The sequence below is a fragment of the Oncorhynchus mykiss genome, chromosome 9 (assembly GCF_057628025.1).
Source record: "Oncorhynchus mykiss isolate SJ-2025 chromosome 9, ASM5762802v1, whole genome shotgun sequence".
Classification (NCBI taxonomy): domain Eukaryota; kingdom Metazoa; phylum Chordata; class Actinopteri; order Salmoniformes; family Salmonidae; genus Oncorhynchus; species Oncorhynchus mykiss.
The window spans coordinates 46,966,278-46,990,502 of NC_143030.1; the positions used below are offsets into that span (position 1 = coordinate 46,966,278).

Sequence of the window (24,225 nt, forward strand, 5' to 3'; positions counted from 1 at the left end):
ATGAAAAATGCCTCTTGCACGTGTGTCGATCTTTGTTCTGGTCGCACAGTGACTAATACAATTTGGCCGCATCGCATAGAAATGACTAGTTCCTGCAAATATCAAATCAAATACGTTGGGAAATGCAATATGTCTGGCAACTAAAATGATGAGAACTCGTCTCTGAATATTCTGTTTTTTGGAGTACCACCTGCAATTGAGAAGGTTAGCTAAGATGTAACAGCTGTATGGAGGCATTCACATACTGTATCACCGCAGTGTGTAGCTAATTGTATAGCTACTTTTCAAAAGTCTTTGAATGTAAAAGGCTGTACGTTTTAGTCATTTAGAAGATGCTCTTTTATCCAGTGTTTGTATGTTGTGTTACAATTTGTAGAATTATGCATGGTTTCTATGGTACTAATTCATATTTCAAAATGTATGGAATTTAAATAAAATGTTTGTTGAAAACAATAGTAATCGAACTCTGATTCAGTGATTGTATCGACTCAATCAGCGATTGATTTAACAGGCCCGAAATGTAACGCACGCGCAAACCTAGTTCTTCCTTTCTGCTAAATTCTTCGCCATGGCTCCTGTGGTGGGTACAATCGCGTGTGAACAAGTGTCCAAATATATGCATGTTGCACACTTCAAACGACTGTACTTGATTTGTGTCATATTCGTATGAATAGGGACATATTTGGAGGGGGGGCTTATGTCATGGTTAATACTGCATTGGGTTTTGTTATTCACGAGGCCTGCTAATTAGCCTAGATAGCTAGCTAGCCTAGAGATCCACCACGTTGTAGCTAGCTACAGAAAACTAGCTTATCGTTTTCCAGTTCACTTCATAGTCAGCAGTACTTAATAGTTAAGTGATAAAAGTATAGGTCTGGTTAGCTAACTGACTAAAGCTTTTCTCTGAATTTGGCATTAACTGACGATAGACAGATCGTTAATTGAGTTGATGTCTGAGATGTTGTTGCGCGTATGTTTGAACTAGAAGCCTAGCTTGTTAGATTCTAGACAGCTACCTAACTTGATTACTAGAACTAGCAGGGTGGCCTTTTAGAGCGACAGCTAGCTAATGACCTAGACATTTAGCTAATCGGAGAAGCGTTGGTGGACGGTCTCATTTTATTTGTCTGTTAATCTGATTTGCAGAAGAAACAGAGCAACAAAGGCTCCAAGGGTGGCAAGAAGAAGAAGCAGGTCCTGAAGTTCACTCTTGACTGCACCCACCCTGTTGAAGATGGCATCATGGATGCTGCCAACTTTGTAAGTAGATTTTTACCTGTGCCAGGTTGCAGTGAAAATGTCAACTTTAAAAAAAGTTTCACATACACCCTTCTTTGAATCCCCTTTACTTTAGCCACCATCTTGAATTGTGTTTCAGCCTGTCACAGGCAGTGGCACCCCTACCACTTGATTTAGTATAAAGCTGAGGGACAGATGGAGCTTGCAAAATGTAATCACTCTCAAATTCATATACAGATCTAAGGATTTTACAGTCCATGAGATCGACATGAGATATGTTGAACAGAATATTACTATGCTAATGTAAGAGTGCATTCTGTTACATCCCAAGCGGGGTTCGAACTAACTAGCAACCTACACAACTCAAAGCCAACCCTGTTTGCTGACAGTGCAAGAGACTAGTCGGTCACTCCATGATCTAAAGGAAGGTGTGATGTCACTGATGTACTCCAGCCAGCTGTCAGCTGTGTTGTGCTAGGGCAAAAAACCCAGGGGGGGGGGCAGGACCAACTTTGGGAAACCCTGCACTTCACTAGTCATGTTGGGCAGCTGTCAATCTTTGGTTTTGGGGAAATTAGAAGTATACGCTTACACAGCATGTCTTAATGGTTATAGGAGCAGTTCCTTCAGGAGCGCATCAAGGTGAACGGGAAAGCTGGCAACCTGGGTGGTGGTGTGGTGTCTATTGAGAGGAGCAAGAGCAAGATCACTGTGTCCTCTGAGGTCCCCTTCTCCAAAAGGTATGGTGACTGCACTGGCAACTCAACTAGAGGTTGACCGATTATGATTTTTCAACGCCGATACTGATTATTGGAGGACCAAAAAAGCCGATACTGATTAATCAGACGATTTAAAAAAATATATATATTTGTAATAATGACAATTACAACAATACTGACTGAACAATGAGCACTTTTATTTTAACTTAATACATCAATAAAATCATTTTAGTCTCAAATAATGAAACATGTTCCATCTGGTTTAAATAATACAAAAACAAAGTGTTGGAGAAGAAAGTAAAAGTGCAATATGTGCCATGTAAAAAAGCAAAAACGTTTCAGTTCCTTGCTCAGAACATGAGAACATATGAAAGCTGGTGTTTCCTTTTTAACATGAGTCTTCAATATTCCCAGGTAAGAAGTCTTGACTATTTGACTATTGGATTTTCTAATAGGTACTTTAGTATTGCCAGCCTAATCTTGAGAGTTGATAGGCTTGAAGTCATAAACAGCGCAATGCTTGAAGCATTGCGAAGAGCTGCTGACAAATGCAGTAAAGTGCTGTTTGAATTAATGCTTACGAGCCTGCTGCTGCCTATCACCGCTCAGTCAGACTGCTCTATCAAATCATAGACTCCCTTGCACGTTTAGAGTCCTGCACGGGTGTTGTTTGGAGCCGCACCCGCCCAACCCGCCGTCACATAAATTCCGAGCTCCACCCAATACCAGGACAGGTTTTTCACCGCAATCCAACCCACCTGATTAGAACTGTTCTGAGGGCCGATCCGTGACTTGTCGAATAACATAAATTTACTGTATAATTTGTATGACTCCAGAGTAGTAGCCTAGGCTATTATTCCATTCCCTGCATGAATTGGTCTGCATGTCTACTCAACATTTGGATGAAAGGAAACAATGCCATGAACGACAATTATATTTTCACAATGAAATGCGGCACATTGACAACTGAAATCACTCTGGGGGAAAAAGGGCCTTCTAATTAGTCTTCTTACCGAATGAAAGACTATAGCTGACAAAGCTTTACATTCAATACTGTTTAGATAATCCAATAGTTTAATTGAAACCAACAAATCCCAGAATCTAGGCTGCAAAAATGCATTTTAGTAGGCTATACTCAAACATTTACCAGCCACACCGGTTTAAACTTGATATGGTCTAAATCAGTGGTCACCAACCAAAGTCAAGATCACTTTCGCTATCAAAAAGCAAGCTGAGATCTACTGCTCACAATAAAATTATATATATATATATATATATATATATATATATATATATATTCTTTACCTCAAACAAACAGTTTTGTAGGAATGAGGTTTGGGCAGTAGGCTTAATACATTATCACAGCATATTGGCTATATGATTGGCCTGCCAATATTGTTAATCAGACCATATTATATTTCAAAACTCGAGCTTTGATAACAAAATAGATCCGTTGGTTTAGCACTTGTGAGCCACTGTGGAGCATGAATTTAAATAATTAGCTTTTTTATTTTACTGGACTGATGGTACCTGCATCTGATGGTCAACGAGGTCAAATCACGACGTCAGTGATCTTGGAAAGGTGGAAAAGTCAGCTCTAGAAAGATGCCATCGTTTCCGACTTGGAATTCCGAGTTGGATGACCATTCAAAACAATTTTTCCCATCCGCCCCTCACGGTCCCTGCTCTCTCCTTCCTTTCCTTTGGTAAGACTGACCAGAGAGGGGACACTCTTCCACCCGATGGCGAAACTCGAGTTGCACCACATCTGCCTCATGCACAAATTCATGTTGTTCCTATGACCAGAGAAAGTTAAATATTCCTTAATATTAACATCGGCACGACAAGCTGCTAATAATAATAAAATGCAGGGCTATCAATACTTGGCTACTCATTCATTGCAGCTGCAGCCTGAGCGGAAGTACGGAGAAGCATGTTTTGTAATAGTGTTGAATAAAAACAGTGACAGTGCTGAATATAAACTTAAACATTAACTCACTCATCTAAACAGCAGCTCTTTGCTGTATTCGTTGACAGTCCGTCTGTGGTCATGGTTTTAAAAGTTATTAAATCTTACATAGGCTAGTAGCCTATTCGACATGGCTGTGGCCAGGGTCATAGAAGCTCTGTAGCCACTGTGATTTGAGCTATCCGATTGGGCAGCGCAGTAGGTGCACTCGACTTAGTCACAGATTTGCTGGTCCACCGGGTAGGTGGAGTTTGTCTCATGGGAACACTTTGTTTACCCGGAGCGCCTGACTTTTGAGTCAAGGGCACGGCACCTATCGCGATCGGCCGGTTGGTGGCCACTGGTCTAAATGAATAAAAGACTGATTTAACGTTATACTAATTTGTTAATAGGCTTATATAGTTTATCGTAAACAAATACCTTCTTGTACTTTTTGCATCCATCTACCGGGTTGTTGTCCTTGTCCACAATGACTCCAAAATCCTTCCAAATTGAGAATTTCACTTCCAAGATGGTGTATTTCATAACCTTTTTATACAGTACCAGTCAAAGGTTTAGTAAACAAATCAAAATATATTTTAGATTCTTAAAAGTAACCACCCGTTGCCTTGATGACAGCTTTGTACATTCTTGGCAGCCTGGAGGTGTGTTGGGTCATTGTCCTGTTGAAAAACAAATGATAGTCCCACTAAGTGCAAACCAGATGGGATGGCATATCGCTGCAGAATGCTGTGGTAGCCATGCTGGTTAAGTGTGCATTGAATACTAAATAAATCAGTGTCCTCAGCAAAGTACCCCCACACAATCATACCACCTCCATGTTTCACAGTGGGAACCACACATGCAGAGATCATCCGTTCACCTACTCTGCGTCTCACAAAGACACGGCTTTTGGAACCAAAAATCTCAAATTTGGACTCATCAGAACAAAGGACAGATTTCCACCGGTCTAATGTCCATTGCTTTTTGTTTCTCGGCCCAAGCAAGTCTCTTCTTCTTATTGGTGTCCTTTAGTAGTGGTTTCTTTGCAGCAATTTATGGAGTCTCCTCGGAACAGTTTATGTTGATGTGTCTGTTACTTGAACTCTAAAGCATTTATTTGAGCTGCAGTCTGAGGCTGGTAACTCTAATGAACGTATCCTCTGCAGCAGAGGTAACTGGGTCTTCCTTTCCTGTGGCGGTCCTCATGAGAGCCAGTTTCATCATAGTGCTTGATGGTTTTTGCGACTGCACTTGAAGATACTTTTAAAGTTCTTTAAATTTTCCAGATTGACTGACCTTCATGTCTTAAAGTAATGAAGGACTGTCATTTCTCTTTGCTTATTTGCGCTGTTCTTGCCATAATATGGACTTGGTCTTTTACCAAATAGGGCTATCTTCTGTATACCCCCTACCTTGTCACAACAACTGATTGGCTCAAATGCATTAAGAAGGAAAGAAATTCCACAAATTAACTTTTAACATGACCTCATGAAGCTGGTTGAGAGAATGCCAACAGTGTGCAAAGCTGTCAAAGGCAAAGAGTGGCTACTTTGAGGAATCTCAAATATAAAATATATTTAGCTTTGTTTAAGTTTTTTTGGTTTCTACATTATTCCATATGTGTTTGTCTTCACTATAATTCTACAATGTAGAAAATAAAAAACCCTGGAATGAGTAGGTGTCCATACTTTTGTCTGGTACTGTGTGTGTATATTTGTTTTCTTTACTAATTTAGTATGTGTATTGCATTGGGGGAAAAGCCCAACCTCTCACATCTGAATGCCATCTGTCTCCTGTCTGCAGATATCTGAAATATCTGACCAAGAAGTACTTGAAGAAGAACAACCTTCGCGACTGGCTGCGTGTTGTGGCCAACACAAAGGAGAGCTACGAGCTACGCTACTTCCAGATCAACCAGGATGAGGAGGAGGAAGAGGATGAGGATTAAACATTGTCTGCTGGATTTTGTACATTCAATAAATTCTTAGAGTACTCCTGTTTTTTATTTTTTCTCTACGGTGACAAGACATGGAGCGGGTGGTATATTTACTAGGACACAAAAGGTCTAAAACAGGGAGGGACCTACCTGAATTTGTCCAACAAGAAACACATTTTCATTGCAAAAAGTTTTGCTGCGGTGTGCACTCCTGAATACACACTGTGGGTGACGATCACTCAACCTTCTTGTGACAATGCAGTACAGTGCCTAGAGAAAGTATTCAGACCCCTGGACTTATTCCACATCTTGTTACATCCTGAATTCAAAATTTATTAAATATACTTTCTCACCCATATACACACATTACACCATAAGGACTAAGTGAAAACATGTTTTTAGAAATTTTTGCAAATATATTGAAAAAGGAATAGCTCATTTACATAAGTATTCACACCCCTGAGTCAAAACTTTGTAGAAGTCTTTCTGGCTAAGCTTTCCACACCTGGGTTGTGACATTTGCCCATTATTCTTTAAACTCATCCAGCTCTGTCAAATTAGCAGAGCATTGCTAGACCATTTTTAGGACTTGTCATAGATTTAAGCAGATTTAAGTCAATAACTCGGCCACTTGAACATCACTGTTTTCTTGGTAAATTACTAGTGTAGATTTAGGCTTTTGTCCTGCTGAAAGGTGAATTCAACTTCTAGAAAGCAGACAACCAGGTTTCCTCTAGGATTTTTCTTGTGCTTAGCTTCTATGTTTCATTTTTTTATCCTGAAAAACTCCAGTGCTTAATGACTACAAGCATACCCATAACATGATGCAGCCACCACTATGCTTGAAAATATGGAGAGTGGTACTCTAAAGTGCAGTTTTGGATTTGCCACAAACATAAGTTTGTATTCAGGACAGTATTTAGTGCCTTGATGGAATATTCTGTACAGGCTTCCTTTTCACCCTGCCAACTAGGTTAGTATTGTGAAGTAACAATGTTGATCCATCCTCCATTATCTCCCATCACAGCCATTAAACAGCTCTAAAATCACCATTGGCCTCATGGTGAAATCTATGGTTTCCTTCCCCTCCAGCAACTGAGTTAGGAAGGATGCCTGTATCCTTGTAGTGACTTGTGTATTGATACAGAATTCAAAGTGTCATTAACTTATCCATGCTCAAAGGGATATTCAATGTCAGATTGTAATTTTTATCCATCTACAAATAGGTGTCCTTTACGAGGCATTGGAAAACCTCCCTGGTCTTTGGTTGAAATTCATTGCTCAACTGAGTGACCTTAGATAATTGTATGTGTGGGGTACAGATATGAGGCAGTCATTAAAGAATCATGTTATACATAACTTGTGACTTAAGCACATTTTTACTCCTGAACTTATTTAGGATTGCCATAACAAAAGGGGTGGAATACTTATGAATCAAGACATTTCAGCTATTTAATTGGTACAAATTTAAACAATTCTGACATTATGGGGTGTTTGTATACAAGTGTAAAAAAAACAATGTAGTACATTTTACATTCAGGCTGAAACAACTGTGAACAGGAATGAATACTTTCTGAAGGCACTAGATTCAGCTAGCCATAACTCCCAAAATGCAGACAAAACAGTCAACCTTCCACAATGTTAATCCAGCATAACCATCTGTAAATGAATCTCAAGTATTTGGCAGCTCAGAACCTGTGTAAGGTGTGATATGCTCATTGGTAAATGGGGAAATTTGCTTGTCAGAATTGGTTAAATCAGATTGATGCTAGAAGTGTGGCCCGAAATCAACCCATAGAGTGCACGTCATCGGTATGTACAAGAAACTTGCCCATCTGTACGATCCCAGTCATCTACTCCTAGCTCACCCAAATTACGGTGGATGATTGGTCAGCAGATGGATGCATACTAACTGCTACATACAGTGGTCAAAACCAGGCTGTTTACAGTAGTGATGACAAGATGTACTGGCCAACAAAAGCTTTTAACCCCTCTTGGGGCAGGAGAGAGGCAATGTCAGAACAGACTGAACAAAATCAAACAATTTAATTAACCTTTACCATTTCCACGTTTGAAATGTAAAAAACATGCGGGCCTTTGACCAAAACAAATTAAGAAAAACAACCAGTCTTGATTTAAAACTAGGATAACCACACCCTGTTAACCATTTGGACTAAAAGAGAGTCGCAAAACCACATTCTCATTGCCAAGATTGCAGTGCCCACACCTGGATTCCCAGGCTAAAAGGAGTCACTGAGGTGAAAAAAGTCTGGAATGACAAGCAGATACTGGCCTGAGAGACAGTTGCACATCCTTGGCACCAACATTTAATCGTACAAGTGAAGAGATTAACCAAAGAATGTTAACAGAAGTCAATGGCCGGAGAGCATCAACTTGATGGCACAATGTCTCAGATCCCGATTGTGTTCTGACAATGCATACAGATCGACCTGACAAAAAGTAATACTGCCATGGACTTCATGAACAAAGAAAATGTAATTGGTCTTTGGGAACAAACACAAAAAGAACTGACTTGTTTGTGTTCGCATACATACAAGAGCCCACCCTCCCCAGCCATCCATCAAGCCTTACAAAGGTGACCTAAAGGGGAGATGCATTCTGGAGAGAATCTGTTGACAAATGGTAAGGTGGCTGGATGGTGCCCCATCAGAGCGTGCGTGGGTTGTACTCTGGCAGCTTCTTGAGCATCTCTTGTTCCTGTGGAGTATCCTGTCTGGCGATGACCAGGCAGTGTGCGTATCCCATCACCACCTGCAACCACAAACAACAAAAAGTTTCAGAGTGAACATGCACCTAAATGCAGTTCCCATCTAGAGAATACATGAGTGGGAATTCAAATTCATCACTGTTTTCATTCTCTGTTGCTGCTCCACACCTGTTCAGTGTAAACTCCATCCAGGGTCTTCACCTCCTGAGCAGTAGTGGAGGACTTGGCCTTGTTGTCTCCGTATCCCTGTAACAAAACCCATGTCATAAGTGGTGAAGCCGGAACAGGTGTGCCAATTCAGCAGTCTCTTGAGCACACAAGTACATTTCTATACTGAGCACAAATATAAAACGCAACATTTTCAAAGATTTGAGAGTTACAGTTCATATAAGAAAATCAGTCAATTGAAATAAATTCATTAGGCCCTAATCTATGGATTTCACATGACTGGGCAGGGGTGAAGCCATGGGTGGGCCTTGGAGGGCATAGGCCTAACCACTTGGCAGCCAGGCCAAGCCAACCAGATTGAGTTTTTCCCTTACAAAAGTCTATATTACAGACAGAAATACTCCTCAGCCCTGCCCACCTCAGATCATCCCACGGGTGAAGAAGCCGGATGTGGAGGTCCTGGGCTGGCGTGGTTACACGTGGTCTGTGGTTGCGTGGCCGATTGGACATACTGCCAAATTCTCGAAAACGACGGAGGCAGCTTACGGTAGAGAAATTAACATTCAATTATCTGGCAACAGCTCTGGTAGACATTCCTGCAGTCAGCATGCCAATTGCACGCTCCCTCAAAACTTGAGGAATCTGTGGCATGGCGTTGTGTGACTATGGACTGCACATTTTGAAGTGGCCTTTTACTGTCTCCAGCACAAGGTGCAGTTGTATAATTAATCAGCTTCTTGATATGCCACATCTGTCAGGTGGATGGATTATCTTGTCAAACAAAAAAATTCTCACTAACAGGGATTTAAACAAATTTATGCACAAAATTTGAGAGAAATAAGATTTTTGTGCATATTTTTGTGCATATGAAAAATGTCTGGGATTTTTTTATTTCAGCTCATGAAACATGGGACCAACACTTGTTCTGTTTATATTTTTGTTCAGTGTATAATTGTATAGCACTTTGGGTGTTAGAAATGTACTTTATACATACACCAATTAATTATTGTTAAAAACTTACCAGTTCTCCAAAGGTGGGGGAGGGTCCCCAGCTGATGGTGCTGTCGTCTGCAGCAATAACTATACTGCTTTTCCCGCACGCCAGACTGCGGACCTTCCAGCCACACAGGTCCTGCACAGCCTTGGGGTACATGGTAGACTCCCGCGAGGTATTGGTGACCCCCCAGAAAAACAGCCCTCCTGCACACAAAATGTTAATATTGTAGCTTCCTTATCAAAAAACACTAGCAAAATTTGTCCAACTCTTGGCGTAATGGCTACACTGTTTAGACTGACAGGTGCTAGGTTCAAATCACAGTTGGGATACGCCCTGAAATCACTACAACATACACAACGAAACCTTAAGAACACCTTCCTAATATTGACTTGCACCACCGTTTGCCCTCAGAACAGCCTCAAGTTCGTCTGGGCATGGACTCTACAAGGTGTCGAAAGCGTTCCACAGGGCTGCTGGCCAATATTGACTGCATAGTTTCCCACAGTTGTGTCAAGTTGGCTGGATGTCCTTTGGGTGGTGGACCATTCTTGATACACATGGGAAACTGCTGAGCATGAAAATCCCATCAGCATTGCAGTTCTTGACACACTCAAACCGTTGTGCCTGGCACCTATTACCATAACCTGTTCAAAGGCACTTAAATAGTTTGTCTTGCACATACACACTGTCCTTGTCTCAAGGCTTAAAAATCCTTCTTTAACCAGATCTCCCCATCATCTACACTGGTTAAAGTGGATTTAACAGGTGACATCAATAAGAGATAGCAGCTTTCACCTGGTCAGTCTGTCATGGAAAGAGACATGTTTTGTACAGAGTGTATATCAGGTAGAGCAACAGACGTGGGGAAGTAACGGTAGTATTCTTGGTTTAAAGTGGTATAAATTGATAATAGGGGTAATAAATAAAATAATTCTAAAAATATTTACTCATCAGTGCGACATTCAAGGGGTTAATAAGCATTGTGTCCCATACCCATCTCATTTACAGCGAAGGAGCACTGATAGCCAGTGTAGATTTGGGAAGCCCCGCGCCCGGGGAAGTCGAAGAGCTTCACCAGTCTGGGCACCATCTCGTCCTTCTGCTCAGTGTGACCCAGCCGTCCATAACCACCAAAGCCCCAGGAAAACACCCGCTTCTGGGAGTCCAATATCAGCTGGGGACACACACAAACACAGTTTACATTCCTCACGCTAACAAAACCAAAAAGTGAGAAGAAAAAAAACCTGACTTGGCGAATCAACTACGGCCAATATAAGTGATACATACTTAGAATGGACTATCCCTTTAAACACAGGCTGGTGCCAAATAGTGTCCAGATAGTGTCCAGATTTAAGGACCAGAGTGAAGAGGTCTCCATCTGCAGGTTCATTCATTAAACATAAAGGGAACACTGTAGCTTGCTCTGGATAAGAGCGTCTGTTGAATGACTCAAATGTACATGATTATGCAAAGGTTGGGGGATGGAGACATCACTAATATATACCAACACTATTGTGAGATGCAAAAGTTCTATTTCATTCTTTGATTTCCTTTTTTTGTGTTTTTTTGTCGTTGAATTTTACCCCTTTTTTCTTCCCAATTTCGTGGTATCCAATTGTTTAGTAGCAGCTCGGGAGAGACGAAGGTTGAAAGTCATGCGTCCTCCGATACACAACCCAACCAAGCCGCACTGCTTCTTAACACAGCGCACATCCAACCCGGAAGCCATCCGCACCAATGTGTCGGAGGAAACACCGTGCATCTGGCAACCTTGGTTAGCGCGCACTGCGCCCGTTCCGCCACAGGAGTCGCTGGTGCACGATGAGACAAGGATATCCCTACCGGCCAAACCCTCCCTAACCCGGACGACGCTAGGCCAACTGTGCGTCAGAGCCTGGGCGCGAACCCAGAGTCAGAGTACAGCGCCCTTAACCACTGCGCCACCCGGGAGGCTCTAAAATGCACATTTCTGGCTCAAGGTGTATTTGTGGCAGTAGGTATCAGAGTCCGTATTCATAAAAGCGCCTCAGGAGTAGGAGTGTTGATCTAGGATCAAGTTCCCCATGTACATGTCCTTTTATTCATTATGATCTAAGAAGGCCAAACTGATCGTTCTCCAAGACTGAATACGCGTCCTGGTCTTCCCTCCTCACCGTGTGATTGCCTCCGCAGGCGACGTCTCGGACCACCACGTTAGGTACAGGCGTCACCTGGCCGTCCTTACTCTTCTCGATGAAGATGGCCACGCGGCGTGCAATGGTCTCACAGTCAAACTCGATGCGCTGGGCGCGGGCAATGAACTTGCCGTCAGAGTTGTGTCCTGTGACCCAAAACAAAAATAAGTGTGTAACAGTACTCTTCTTGCGTTGGTAAAGCTATGTATATCGAGGATGCAGACCCTGCTTTAAAACAGTCACTAAATATTCTAGTCAGACTATACTCCATGAGAATTAGAGTGAAAAGTGGTTGATCAATCCCCTTAGCCCTCATAGGTAAACATGCCTGTTACATGTTAAGTACACTCAGTGACTTTAAAACATCCAAGTAATAAAATAAACAACCATAAGAGACTTTATCATATCCGTCACATTACCATCCTGCAACCTCTAATCACGGTCACAATGATGTAAAAGCAAAACAAATAAAAGATGTCAATACCATTGTCCCTCTATTCACTTATTTAACCTTCAAGAGCTAACTTTCTGCTGATTCATAATCTCAATCAGTCTTGACACTGGTTTAAATAGCCTTCCTGCCCTTGACCTAATACGACCCCGACTACCTTCAACTGCATAAGGGGTAACAGTGTTGTGTACTGTTGCAATAGTGGGTCCGTCAACACAGGCAATACGTAACTGATCAGGTAAGGAATGGTCTGCGTTTGGTAGGTCAGTACGGATATCGTAAGCAGACTGGTCAATTAGCTCACTCACTACACTGTTACGGTCTCGGTCAGATTCTTGAAGACTCTCTGATCGAGGCAGACCTTCCAGCTGCAGTATATCATCCACAGAATCCAAAGGTGGAATATACTGAGCATCCAAGGATCGCACATCACCCTCCAGGCTTGTGTCACCTGTTCCTTCAGAAGGCACCTCCGACACCCACACTCTTGTTCTGTACTCAGCATCATCATCCACTGCAGTGTCCCTGGCAGCTGAGACCACAAGGCTGTCATTCATGTCCTCAGACTCTGTTAATTAGTTCCCTCATCAACGGCAGCATGGGGAAGAGGAAGAAAGTTGACTGGCATTATCAGGTTGCGGTGTACCGTCTTCTCCTGTCCAGTGGAGCTGTTCTGAATCTTAAAAGTGTGACTGTCAGCATTCAATTCAGTGACAAGGTAGACAGTATCCTCCCAACGGTCAGCGAGCTTCCGCTTTCCTCGCTCCCCCTTGTTAGCCAGCAATACTTGATCCCCAATCTCCACTGGTGCTCCTCTGACTCTGCTGTCATAAAGGTCATCATGCCTCTTCAACTGCTTCGCTGCAGATGCCTGTGCTGTATTCATGGCTTCTTTCAGATCTCTCCTCAAAGACTGAACAAACTGGTCATAGAAGACAACTTCTGGGTTCTCTATGACAGAGCCAAAGACTATGTCAACAGGCAGTCTTGGCGTCCTCCCAAACATTGGCAGGAAAGGGGCAAAGCCTGTGGTCTCGTGTATTGTACAATTGTACGCAAACGTGAGGGACTTCAGCGCCTGAGGCCATCTGTGCTTTGCTTTCGTCGGCAGGGCCCGGATCATGTTTCCCAACGTCCTATTCATCCTTTCGCAGGAACCGTTCCCCATTGGATGGTACGACGTGGTGTGAGACTTCTGAACACCTGCAACACTCAACAGTTCGGCTATTAAAGCGCTCTCAAAGTTGGCTTCTTGATCTGAGTGTATACGGTGAGGCATCCCGTAGACACAGAAATAGTTGTTCCACAACTGATGAGCTACTGACTTAGCAGACTGGATTGGACACAAGAAGGCATGAGCCAATTTGGTAAAGTGGTCAGTAACAACGAGCACATCCAAGGACTTGTTTGAAGAATCTTCTGCAGACCAGAAGTCTGCACACTAGTTCAAGAGGCTCAGTTGTTATTATGCTCTCAAGAGGAGCTCTTGCTTCCGGATCAGGAGTCTTGCTCACGACGCATCTCCTGCAGCACTTCACATAAGCTTTTACCACCCTCTCCAGGCCATGCCAGAAGAACCTCTGTCTTGTCAGGTAGATTGTTCTCTGTTGGCCACCTTCATCATGGACACCCTTCAACACCATTGTGTTCATGGAGGCTGGAACCACATACAGATACGTTTTCCTCTTTGTAACCACATTCTTCGAAACACGATACAGTACACCCATCTTCATGGTCAACTTGTCCCAACTTCTGAGAAGACACAAAACCTCAACACTCATGGGCACGCTCCCTCCGGGATGGTCTTCTCCCCCTCTCCACAAAGAAGTTGACTCTGCTGATCACATTGTCATCACGTTGCTTACTCATCAGTAGGTCGTGTGGCAGAACATCGACATCGATCTGCTCTGATGGCATAACAGCCTGTGGAAGCTGTGGCAACAGCAGTGCATGTGAGCCCACTTCACCCACCCAGCACCTGTGTGAATGAAGAACAGCTGCAACTTCATGTCTTGATAAAGCACCAGATGGGGGGTCAACAGTAGCCAGACAGCTAATGACCACTTTGTTGGAGTCAGAGGCTTTGTCAAAGGGGTGGCTGGACCAGCGAAACACATCTTGCACTCTGTGCGTACAGCGTTAGCTTCAGCTAGTAAGGTCTCGTAGGGGACCCTTGTCAGGTGATGGAGTGCACTGGGTCGTACGAAGGGCTCTCTGCTCAAAGCATCTGCAACAACATTTATGGATGTACTTGATGTCAAGCTCGTACGGTGCCAGCTTGGCGACCCATCTCTGTTCACAAGCATCAAGCTTTGGTCAGAATGTATGTCAAGGGATTATTATCCGTCCATACCGTGAACTTCCATCTCATTCAATGCTTGTTTGAGCTTCTCATAATGATTTGGTGAAAGGCGTCGGTAGGGCATCCGAAAGGGTTTCTCATCACTCAGTTGAATGCGGTGAAGACATCCGGAAGCTTTTCCACAATCCAACTTGTGCCTGGAAAGAAATGGGCAGCTATGAGCTGGATGAGTTTCTTCTTACCAGCAGGAGACACTTGACAGGAGTCGACATCAATATCAGTCAAACCTAAGTCACGTAAGACCTCAGGATCGCTTGAACTGTCAGGTCCGTCAGTATCGTGAAGTTGGCTGGAACCGTCATCAGTCAGTGTCAAGTCATCTTGGCAGTCAGTGAGAATATCAGCCATTCTCTGCACTTGCTGCTGTAAAGCTGCTGATGAATCATCATTCACACACGAACAGTCAAAGTCCTCTAGAGCCATGCAAGGAAAGACATCGGCTAGAGTGGCGTTTCGTATCAAAGTCACTGTCTTCTGAAAAGGGTTTATCACTCTAACAGGGAGCCACCCATTCCCCCGCAAAAGAGCTACTGTCCTCCCTACCAGTATTGACCTTGGTGTTGACCTTGAACTGCTGGGCTCAATGAGAACAGCACTGCCCGCTGATAGAGTCTGAGTGTTTTGTAGTCTGCCCCAGACTAAGTGCTCCTGCATAGGCTCTAGAGTCACAGCCCCTTTTAGTCTCACAGTTCCAACTTTGTCAGGTACTTCACTGTCTCTCCATCTCTCCACATTAGCCATCATATCGATTAGCTTGCTCTCCTCACCCCGTCACACACAGGAGTATAAACCCTCTTCCAGAGATCTCCATCCGTCTTCAGGTGGCGAATCAAGTGCTTTAGAAGATTGCTGCCCAAGATGAGGTCATCACTCTGGCCTTCAACCACCAGTGTAGGCATGGCAACTCTACATCCTTACACCTCCATCTCCAGCTCACATACTCCCAAAGGCCTCGTCTTCAACCCACCACAACCAACCAAGACTACCTCTGTAGGACTCAATGATGGACTTTTCAACACTCCTCCTGCATGCAACAGTTCAGGTAAGACCCTAGAGCTCAAGGTACAAGCCATGGATCCACTGTCAAGCATAGCTCTCACTTCTACTTCCCCTCCTATTAACACCTTGGCATAGAATAAATCATCATATGGGGAAAGTCTCTGTGTGTTCTGCATTATGATACTCTTCTCAGTCTCCATTTCGTCACAAACACTTTTATATACAGACTCCAAATCAACAGCTCTCACCGATGGGGACTCTACAAAAGGCCCAACACTCTTCCCTTCTACATGCAGGCCTACTAGTTTTCCAGGAGCTGAGCAGTAGTTACTGTAGGGACTCCACCAGCTGTGCTCAGAGCTGCGGCCTTGGGGCACTGAGAGCGTGTGTGGCCAGCTACATGACAAAGAAAGCAGAGGTGATTGGCCCTGCAGTGAAAGTAAGTATCATGTCCAGCATCCCTGCACACGTTACATGGCCCATTAGACTTCACTTTGCTCCTATTCCCTTTTTGGAACTTACGGTCAGACTGTTGTGGCCTCTGCTCCAGCACACGCTCCAGCATTGCAAGGATACGTTCCATCGGCTCAGCTGAGCCCTGAATAGTCTGGGCTGGGTAAGGCAACGCATTAGGTACTTCCATGTGGGCCCTCACAGCAGGCATGGTGATTGGCAAGACAGCACCAACTTCCTGCTTCATTGTTGCGATGGCTGGGGTCACCTTAGATAAGTGAGAGTACCTCCGCTCCCTCCTGTATTCATTCAACCTCTCATGAACATCTGCAGCGGTCCACTGCTGAAATGGCTTGCACTTAAAGATAAGCGACAGTTCAGCGTTAGGGCAATGTCTGATGAACATGACTGTGAGCTTACGAGATGGGTCTTCAACACTTTTTTTCTGTCACTTTAGACAATCTTCAGCAACCTCCATAGCCCTGTTCAGTCTGAGCCAATATTCAAATGGTTGTTCATCAGTCAGAGGTAATGTGGCATAAAAGTCCACGAGGGGCATGCTTGAAAAAGCAGTGTCACTAAAATGTTGTTTCAGTATGTCAAAGATGGGACTCGGGCCTTTAGATAAATCAACGGAGGGATTGCTGCGTATGCCCACTTTAACAACATCGCGGGCCCTTCCCATAAGCTTACCCATAACCTCAACTGCTTGGTCCATCACAGACACGCCCCTCTTACGCATGTAAACCATGACCATATCCTCCCACTCATGCACTGTGCACTTTTCAGAGCCATCCCCCCAAAAGTACACCGGTTCCCTGATATCAGACTTCAATACCAGGTCCAGGCCTGACACATCCATAACCCTAGAGCTGCATACACTCCCCATAACATTGTCCCCAACATGTCCAACGATTGCCTTTGACTCCAAACAGGAGGCAATGTTCTCCCCAATGGAATGACCAATCTGCTGTACTATGTCTGCTATGAAATCCATGGAGACCTCCCCACTCCCTCTATTTGGCAAAACTCTATCACACACATCCTTGGGCGTTTCCATGGGTAAACTATCATCAATTCTCCCAAAAACCTCCAGTTTAGGCATAGGTGTAGAAGCAAATGGAATTTTGGCTGAACCCCTACCAACAGATAGTGACAGATTAAATGACAGGAACCCCCTACCAACACCTTCCATCTTAACAATGGGAAATCAACACACTAATTAAAATGTAAATAGCAAAAAATTATATATATTTTCAACCTCACTTCAAAATCTAACCTATATCTAGTACACTGGTAAAACTCACCCGACTTATTTCAGATATACGTTAGAATTGCAAATAAACAAGTAACACAAAAGTGATATCGTTTATCTGTGAAGAGAGTCTCAGCCAGAGAAATCACCAAATTCGATAATAAAACGTTGCAGTAACGCCCTCTTGTGGCGAAATGCGATATCGCCATAAACTGCACCAGCGACGTCTTATCTGATTCTTCAACGGCAACCATGGCGAAGTTCTGAGATGGAAATCCAGCGACGGATGGTCACGGCACCACTGTAACAGTACTCTTCTTGCGTTGTGTACAATCAATCATCGATACGAGCTCCAATTTGTAGCACCAGTCATGGAGCTTTATTTTGATAGACACAGCACAAAATTGCACGTCATGCAATGCACAGCTCACCATCCAACTTTGCACGTACCGCACGCTGCTTTGGTGCTTGTTCACTGGGCAATGTAGTTAACAAAATAATATAACAATTACAATATAATATTTTGAACAATGTACCTGATAAAAACAAAATTGCACAAAATTGCATGTCATGCAATGCACTGCTCACCATCCAATTCTGCACGTGCCGCACTGTACAAAATATACGAACCCCCCCCCAGACACAGTAAGTTGCTAGCTAGTATTAGCTGGAATTCTCTACAACAAAATGCATAACAAATATGCACCAAAAAACGCTGCATCTTATGTGTGATGTTCGAATAACATTTACAAACAAATTGCAAAATCGGCAGTGTTTCCTACTTCCTACAAAGCATGTAGAGGTCTGTAATTTTAACATAGGTACACTTCAACGGTGAGAGACGGAATCTAAAACAAAAATCCAAAAAATCACATTGTATGATTTTTAAGTAATTAATTAGCAATTTATTGCATGACATAAGTATTTGATACATCAGAAAAGCAGAACTTAATATTTGGTACAGAAACCTTTGTTTGCAATTACAGAGCTCATATGTTTCCTGTAGTTCTTGACCAGGTTTGCACACACTGCAGCAGGGATTTTGGCCCACTCCTCCATACAGACCTTCTCCAGATCCTTCAGGTTTCGGGGCTGTCGCTGGGCAATACGGACATTCAGCTCCCTCCAAAGATTTTCTATTGGGTTCAGGTCTGGAGACTGGCTAGGCCACTCCAGGACATTGAGATACTTCTTACGGAGCCACTCCTTAGTTGCCCTGGCTGTGTGTTTCAGGTCGTTGTCATGCTGGAAGACCCAGCCACGACCCATCTTCAATGCTCTTACTGAGGGAAGGAGGTTGTTGGCCAAGATCTCGCGATACATGGCCCCATCCATCCTCCCCTCAATACGGTGCAGTCGTCCTGTCCCCTTTGCAGAAAAGCATCCCCGAAGAATGATATTTCCACCTCCATGCTTCACGGTTGGGATGGTGTTCTTGGGGTTGTACACATCCGTCTTCTTCCTCCAAACACAGCGAGTGATGAGACAAAAAAAGCTCTATTTTTGTCTCATCAGACTACATGACCTTCTCCCATTCCTCTTCTGGATCATCCAGATGGTCATTGGCAAACTTCAGACGGGCCTGGACATGCGCTGGCTTGAGGAGGGGGACCTTGCGTGCGCTGCAGGATTTTAATCCATGACGGTGTAGTGTGTTAAGAATGGTTTTCTTTGAGACTGTGGTCCCAGCTCTCTTCAGGACATTGACCAGGTCCTGCCGTGTAGTTCTGGGCTGATCCCTCAACTTCCTCATGATAATTGATGCCCCACAGGTGAGATCTTGCATGGAGCCCCAGACCGAGGGTGATTGAACGTCATCTTGAATCGTCATTCTAATAATTGCGGCAACAGTTGTTGCCTTCTCACCAAGCTGCTTGCCTATTTTCCTGTAGCCCATCCCAGCCTTGTGCAGGTCTACAATTTTATCCCTGATGTCCTTACACAGCTCTCTGGTCTTGGCCATTATGGAGAGGTTGGAGTCTGTTTGATTGAGTGTGTGGACAGATGTCTTATATACAGGTAACGAGTTTAAACAGGTGCAGTTAACACAGGTAATGAGTGAAGAACAGGAGGGCTTCTTAAAGAAAAACTAACAGTTCTGTGAGAGCCGGAATTCTTACTGGTTGGTAGGTGATCAAATACTTATGTCATGTAATAAAATGCAAATTAATTACTTAAAAATCATGCAATGTGATTTTCTGGATTTTCTCTCACAGTTGAAGTATACCTATGATAAACATTACAGACCTCTACATGCTTTGTAAGTAGGAAAACCTGCAAAAAACGGCAGTGTATCAAATACTTGTTCTTCCCACTGTAAATTGTACATTTAAATCATCACTTGGGAGTATAAAAAACACTTTTGACATACAGTGCTTTGTAACCAACAACTTTCCGCTGGTTTGGTGCTTGTTCACTGGGACGATTCTAACTGAAACATCCTCCATCGTAAGCAAGCTACGCAAACCAGCCAATAAGATGCCATGTTGAGTAGGTGAAGGCAAGACAAAACTAAAACCAAAAACCCATTGGCTTAACAATAAAGTGGCAAGGGGAATCACCAATATAACCCTGTTACAAGTGCAACGCCAGTGTTAGATCTAGAATGATTTTTGAAGGGGTCATTGTGACTCTTCAAATGTGTCATTGGAGAAACCTTTTTTTAGAAGTTTAAATCTGTCCAGTCCTGCTCGTTAGTTGCATACATACCTAGCTGGCCATACTCTGGGCAACCGAACGAGAAGAGGTTTCCTTTGCAGTCCACCACCATGCTGAACTCTGCCCCACACGCCACCTTGACCAAGGGCTGCCCATTGTACTGGATCTGAGAGGGGAAAGGAGAAGCTTTCATAAGCACAGGCTCAGCATGTGGCCATATTTTAATCCTATAATAAATCAGCCACAATAATTAGGCTGATGAATAATGAGGTTGATGTTGCTTCCAGTGCATGCATTATAAAATTGGCTGAAATAGTACTCACACACAACTATTTCATGTTTCTAAACGATTACTTTATTCAGATGAAGGGTACTGCTATGGGATCCCCTATGGCTCCTAACTATGCTAATTTGTATGTGGGTTACATGGAGAAACAGTCAATTCTCAATCTTCTCAAAAATGTTTTCTTGCCTAACATAATTATTTGGAAACGGTACATTGATGATATTTTTGTTCTATGGAGGGGTGATGCAAAACAGCTCCAGGCGTTCCATGCTTTTCTTAACTCTCGTTCTGAGCACCTGAGATTTACTATGCAATCTGACACACGTCAAATCAGTTTCCTTGATCTTCTGATTTTGTGTGAGGATAATGTTCTATACACTGATCTTTACAGGTAACCAACCTACTGATCGTAACAGTTTGTTGAGGGCTGGTAGTTGTCACCAGCTTCCATTGAAAAACAGTTTCCTTTTAGCCAATTCTGTCAAATCAAAAGAATTTGCAAAAAACAATCAGATTGACCGAAATATTGCTGAGACGCAAAGAAAATTCAAGGAGAGGGGGTACAAAAATGGTCAGATTAATACTGCCATTGAGAAAATCCTAAACAAAGACATTATCTCTTTCAAGGACAGTCTCCCAAAAATAAGCATTCTTGTGTTCTTACTACCCGCTATTCAAAGTGCTCTGAGCCAATTAAGGGAATCGTTCACAAACATTGGCACATTCTAAGATCCGATGACAGTATCAGTCATGTGTTTTCCGACCCTCCCTTGGTCGTATTCTCGCGGGGAAGAAATCTCAGAGATCAATTGGTAAACTCTGATTTACCGCCACAAGATATCCCCTGCACAACGTCTATTTGTGCCTCTATCAGATGGAAACTACAAGTGTAGTGGCTGCACTCAATGCAATGGCACTTACAAATGTAGATCCTTCAAACAACCCCAAACAGGGAAACAAATCAAAGGTGTTATCACGTGCTCCACTAAGACAGTTATTTATCTTTTCATTTGTCCTTGTGGTAAAAAGTATGTGGGTAAAACGACGTGTGAATTAAAACTACGAAGCATCGTAGCACCATTAGGTGCAAAAATTCGACGTACCCAGTTGCGGCCCACTTTTCGGAAGCGAACCACTCGATTTCGGCCCTACTTTATATCGGCATCGAACATGTCACCCTCCCTACGAGAGGGGGTGACGTCGACAATTTATTGTTAAAACGAGAGGCTGCCTGGATCTTTCATTTAAAATACCCTTTCTCCCTTCGGTCTCAACGTAGACTTTGATCTGAAGCCATTGTGATTTTGCTATTCATTGTACATGTTTGTAGGCCTATGTAGCCAAATTGAATCTATGATCGTATGCTCTCCATTTATGTTCTTTATGTTTATATGTTCTACTTATATCTGTAAATGAACCAATGATATCAAGCCACACCCGGCCATGATTACAGACACCTGTGTGTGTCCTTTGACACCATATAAACTAGTGACCGCAGTGCTTGTCATTATACCCCGATGAAGACAGCTTGTCTGTCGAAACGTTGGTTATTAGGTCATTCAATTATTGCACCTGAGCTCCTAGAGTGTGCGGCTCTCCTTTCTTTTTCAAGGTTGATGTTGCTTACCAGGGCTGGACTGAGGACTGCATCTGTTTGGTTGCCCTGGCCCAGCTGGCCCAGTTTGTTCTCTCCAAACGAGTAGGCGGTGCCACCCTCGGTCAATGCCAGGGTGTGGTTGCGACCACAGGCTGCAGCCACCACCACTTCGTCTGCGAGGGCCTCAATCAGTTTTGGGGCCTCCAGGCGTTTGGTGTCCCCGTGACCCAGCTGACCCTTTTCATTTCGACCTGATAGAGGGAGAAAGAAATCAATATTGACGATTTCTTCTGGACTCAGCTAGAATGATTACATCTATGAGACATATACACTACGTTCAAAAGTATGGGGTCACTTAGAAATGTCCTTGTTTTTTAAAGAAAAGCAAAAATGTTTGTCCATTACATTGACATCAAATTGATCATAAATACAGTGTAGACATTGTTAATGTTGTAAATGACTATTGTAGCTGGAGAGGCTGATTTTTTTATGGAATATCTACATAGGCATACAGATGCCCATTATCAGCAAGCATCACTCCTGTGTTCCAATGGCACGTTGTGTTAGCTAATCCAGGTTCATAATTTTAAAAGGCTAATTGATCATTAGAAAAAATAAAACTGTCCTTCTTTAGACTAGTTGAGTATCTGGAGCATCAGCATGTGTGTTTGATTACAGGCTCAAAATGGCCAGAAACAAATAACTTTCTTCTGAAACTCGTCAGTCTATTCTTGTTCTGAGAAATGAAAGCTATTCCATGTGAGAAATTGAAAAGAAATGGAAGATCTCGTACAACGCTGTGTACTACGCCCTTCACAGAAGCAGAACACCCGCAAAACACCTGTCTCAAAGTCAACAGTGAAGAGGCGACTCCAGGATACTGGCCTTCTAGGCAGAGTTCCTCTGTCCAGTGCCTGTGTTCTTTTGCCCATCTTAATCTTACATTTTTATTGGCCAGTCTGAGATATGGCTTTTTCTTTGCAATTCTGCCTAGAAGGCCAGCATCCTGGAGTCGCCTCTTCACTGTCGCCTCTCAAACTAGACACTCTAAAGTACTTGTCTTCTTGCTCAGTTGTGCACCGGGGCCTCCCACTCTTTCTATTCTGGTAAGAGCCAGCTTGCACTGTTCTGTGAAGGGCGTAGTACACAGCATTGTACGAGATCTTCAGTTTCTTAGCAATTTCTCGCATGGAATAGCCTTCATTTCTCAGGACAAGAATAGACTGACGAGGTTCATAAGAAAGTCATTTGTTTCTGGCCATTTTCAGCCTGTAATCGAACCCTGATGCTGATGCTCCAGATACTCAACTAGTCTAAAAAAGGACAGTTTAATTGCTTATTAAAACTTGGATTACCTAACACAACGTGCCATTGGAACACAAGAGTGATTGTTGCTGATAATGGGCCTCTGTATGCCGATGTAGATCGTCCATTAAAAATCAGCCGTTTCAAGCTACAATAGTCATTCACAATGTCTACACTGTATTTCTGATCAATTTGAGTTTCTTCTAAATGGACAAAAAAAAGAGATTTTCTTTCAAAAACAAGGACATTTCTAAGTGACCCTAAACTTTTGAACGGTAGTGTATATGCAAGTACAAACTATGAGCTATTACAGTATAGCATTCCTACCCCAGCTCCAGAGCTTGCCCTCAGTGGTGATTAGGAGGCTGTGGGCAGCACAGGGCCCAGACACCACACTGCTGACCTGCACGTCACTCATGCTGCCGTAGCGGTGAGGACCCCACAAGTTCTGGCCTAGGTTCCTGAAGGCTGCTGCGAGACCCCACACACACCACAATTTTAACGTAAAGTCTGCTGCGATTGTAAATGCACTTTAAAGTTTGATTTGATAAGAAACAGGAACAGTTCAATACTGCAGTCAATTATGAGGATTGCATCAAGATTGTCAGTAGAAAGATGGGAAAAACTACTTTCAAAGTTGGTAGCACGAGTGCTATTGAGGGACAACCAAGTGGAGTATTGCATACAGCAATGTACAGGACTGGGCAGGGTTATTTATACCTTGTGCTTTTGGCACCTCTTTCCTTCCGATGAGATCCCAGTTGGTGGCGCCGAAAATGAGTAGTTGACCTTTGACTTTAGGTAAGTCAAGTTTCTATAGAAATGACAATACAGGGATCAGCTTTATCTTAACGTTTCTCCTGATGTTTTGTTCTAGCACTGCATAAGCACCCTTGATTTACAAGTGACTAATAACATGTTGTTACATTCTCCATTCACATTAACCA

At 43.2% G+C, this 24,225-nt stretch overlaps 2 protein-coding genes across 2 annotated transcripts in view; one reads left to right on the forward strand and one right to left on the reverse strand.

Moving 5' to 3' along the window:
* The first annotated feature begins 473 nt into the window (after window positions 1-473).
* Window positions 474-5,902, forward strand: LOC110532121 (large ribosomal subunit protein eL22). The gene is made up of 4 exons (XM_021615739.3): window positions 474-580; window positions 1,147-1,260; window positions 1,855-1,979; window positions 5,713-5,902. The coding sequence occupies exons 1-4, from the start codon at window positions 569-571 to the stop codon at window positions 5,855-5,857; spliced, it is 396 nt and encodes a 131-aa protein (XP_021471414.1). The 5' UTR covers window positions 474-568; the 3' UTR covers window positions 5,858-5,902.
* Window positions 5,903-7,871: 1,969 nt separating this feature from the next.
* The window catches only part of LOC110532119 (protein RCC2 homolog), a 28,706-nt gene continuing 12,352 nt past the window's right edge, over window positions 7,872-24,225 (reverse strand). The window contains exons 3-11 of the mRNA XM_021615737.3: window positions 23,999-24,092; window positions 23,606-23,749; window positions 22,004-22,224; window positions 20,142-20,256; window positions 11,892-12,058; window positions 10,732-10,912; window positions 9,763-9,941; window positions 8,742-8,819; window positions 7,872-8,617 (exon numbers count right to left, since the gene is read on the reverse strand). Of these exons, the coding sequence (XP_021471412.3) occupies window positions 8,513-8,617; window positions 8,742-8,819; window positions 9,763-9,941; window positions 10,732-10,912; window positions 11,892-12,058; window positions 20,142-20,256; window positions 22,004-22,224; window positions 23,606-23,749; window positions 23,999-24,092 (1,284 nt within the window). The 3' untranslated portion in view covers window positions 7,872-8,512. The remainder of the gene's footprint in view (window positions 8,618-8,741; window positions 8,820-9,762; window positions 9,942-10,731; window positions 10,913-11,891; window positions 12,059-20,141; window positions 20,257-22,003; window positions 22,225-23,605; window positions 23,750-23,998; window positions 24,093-24,225) is intronic.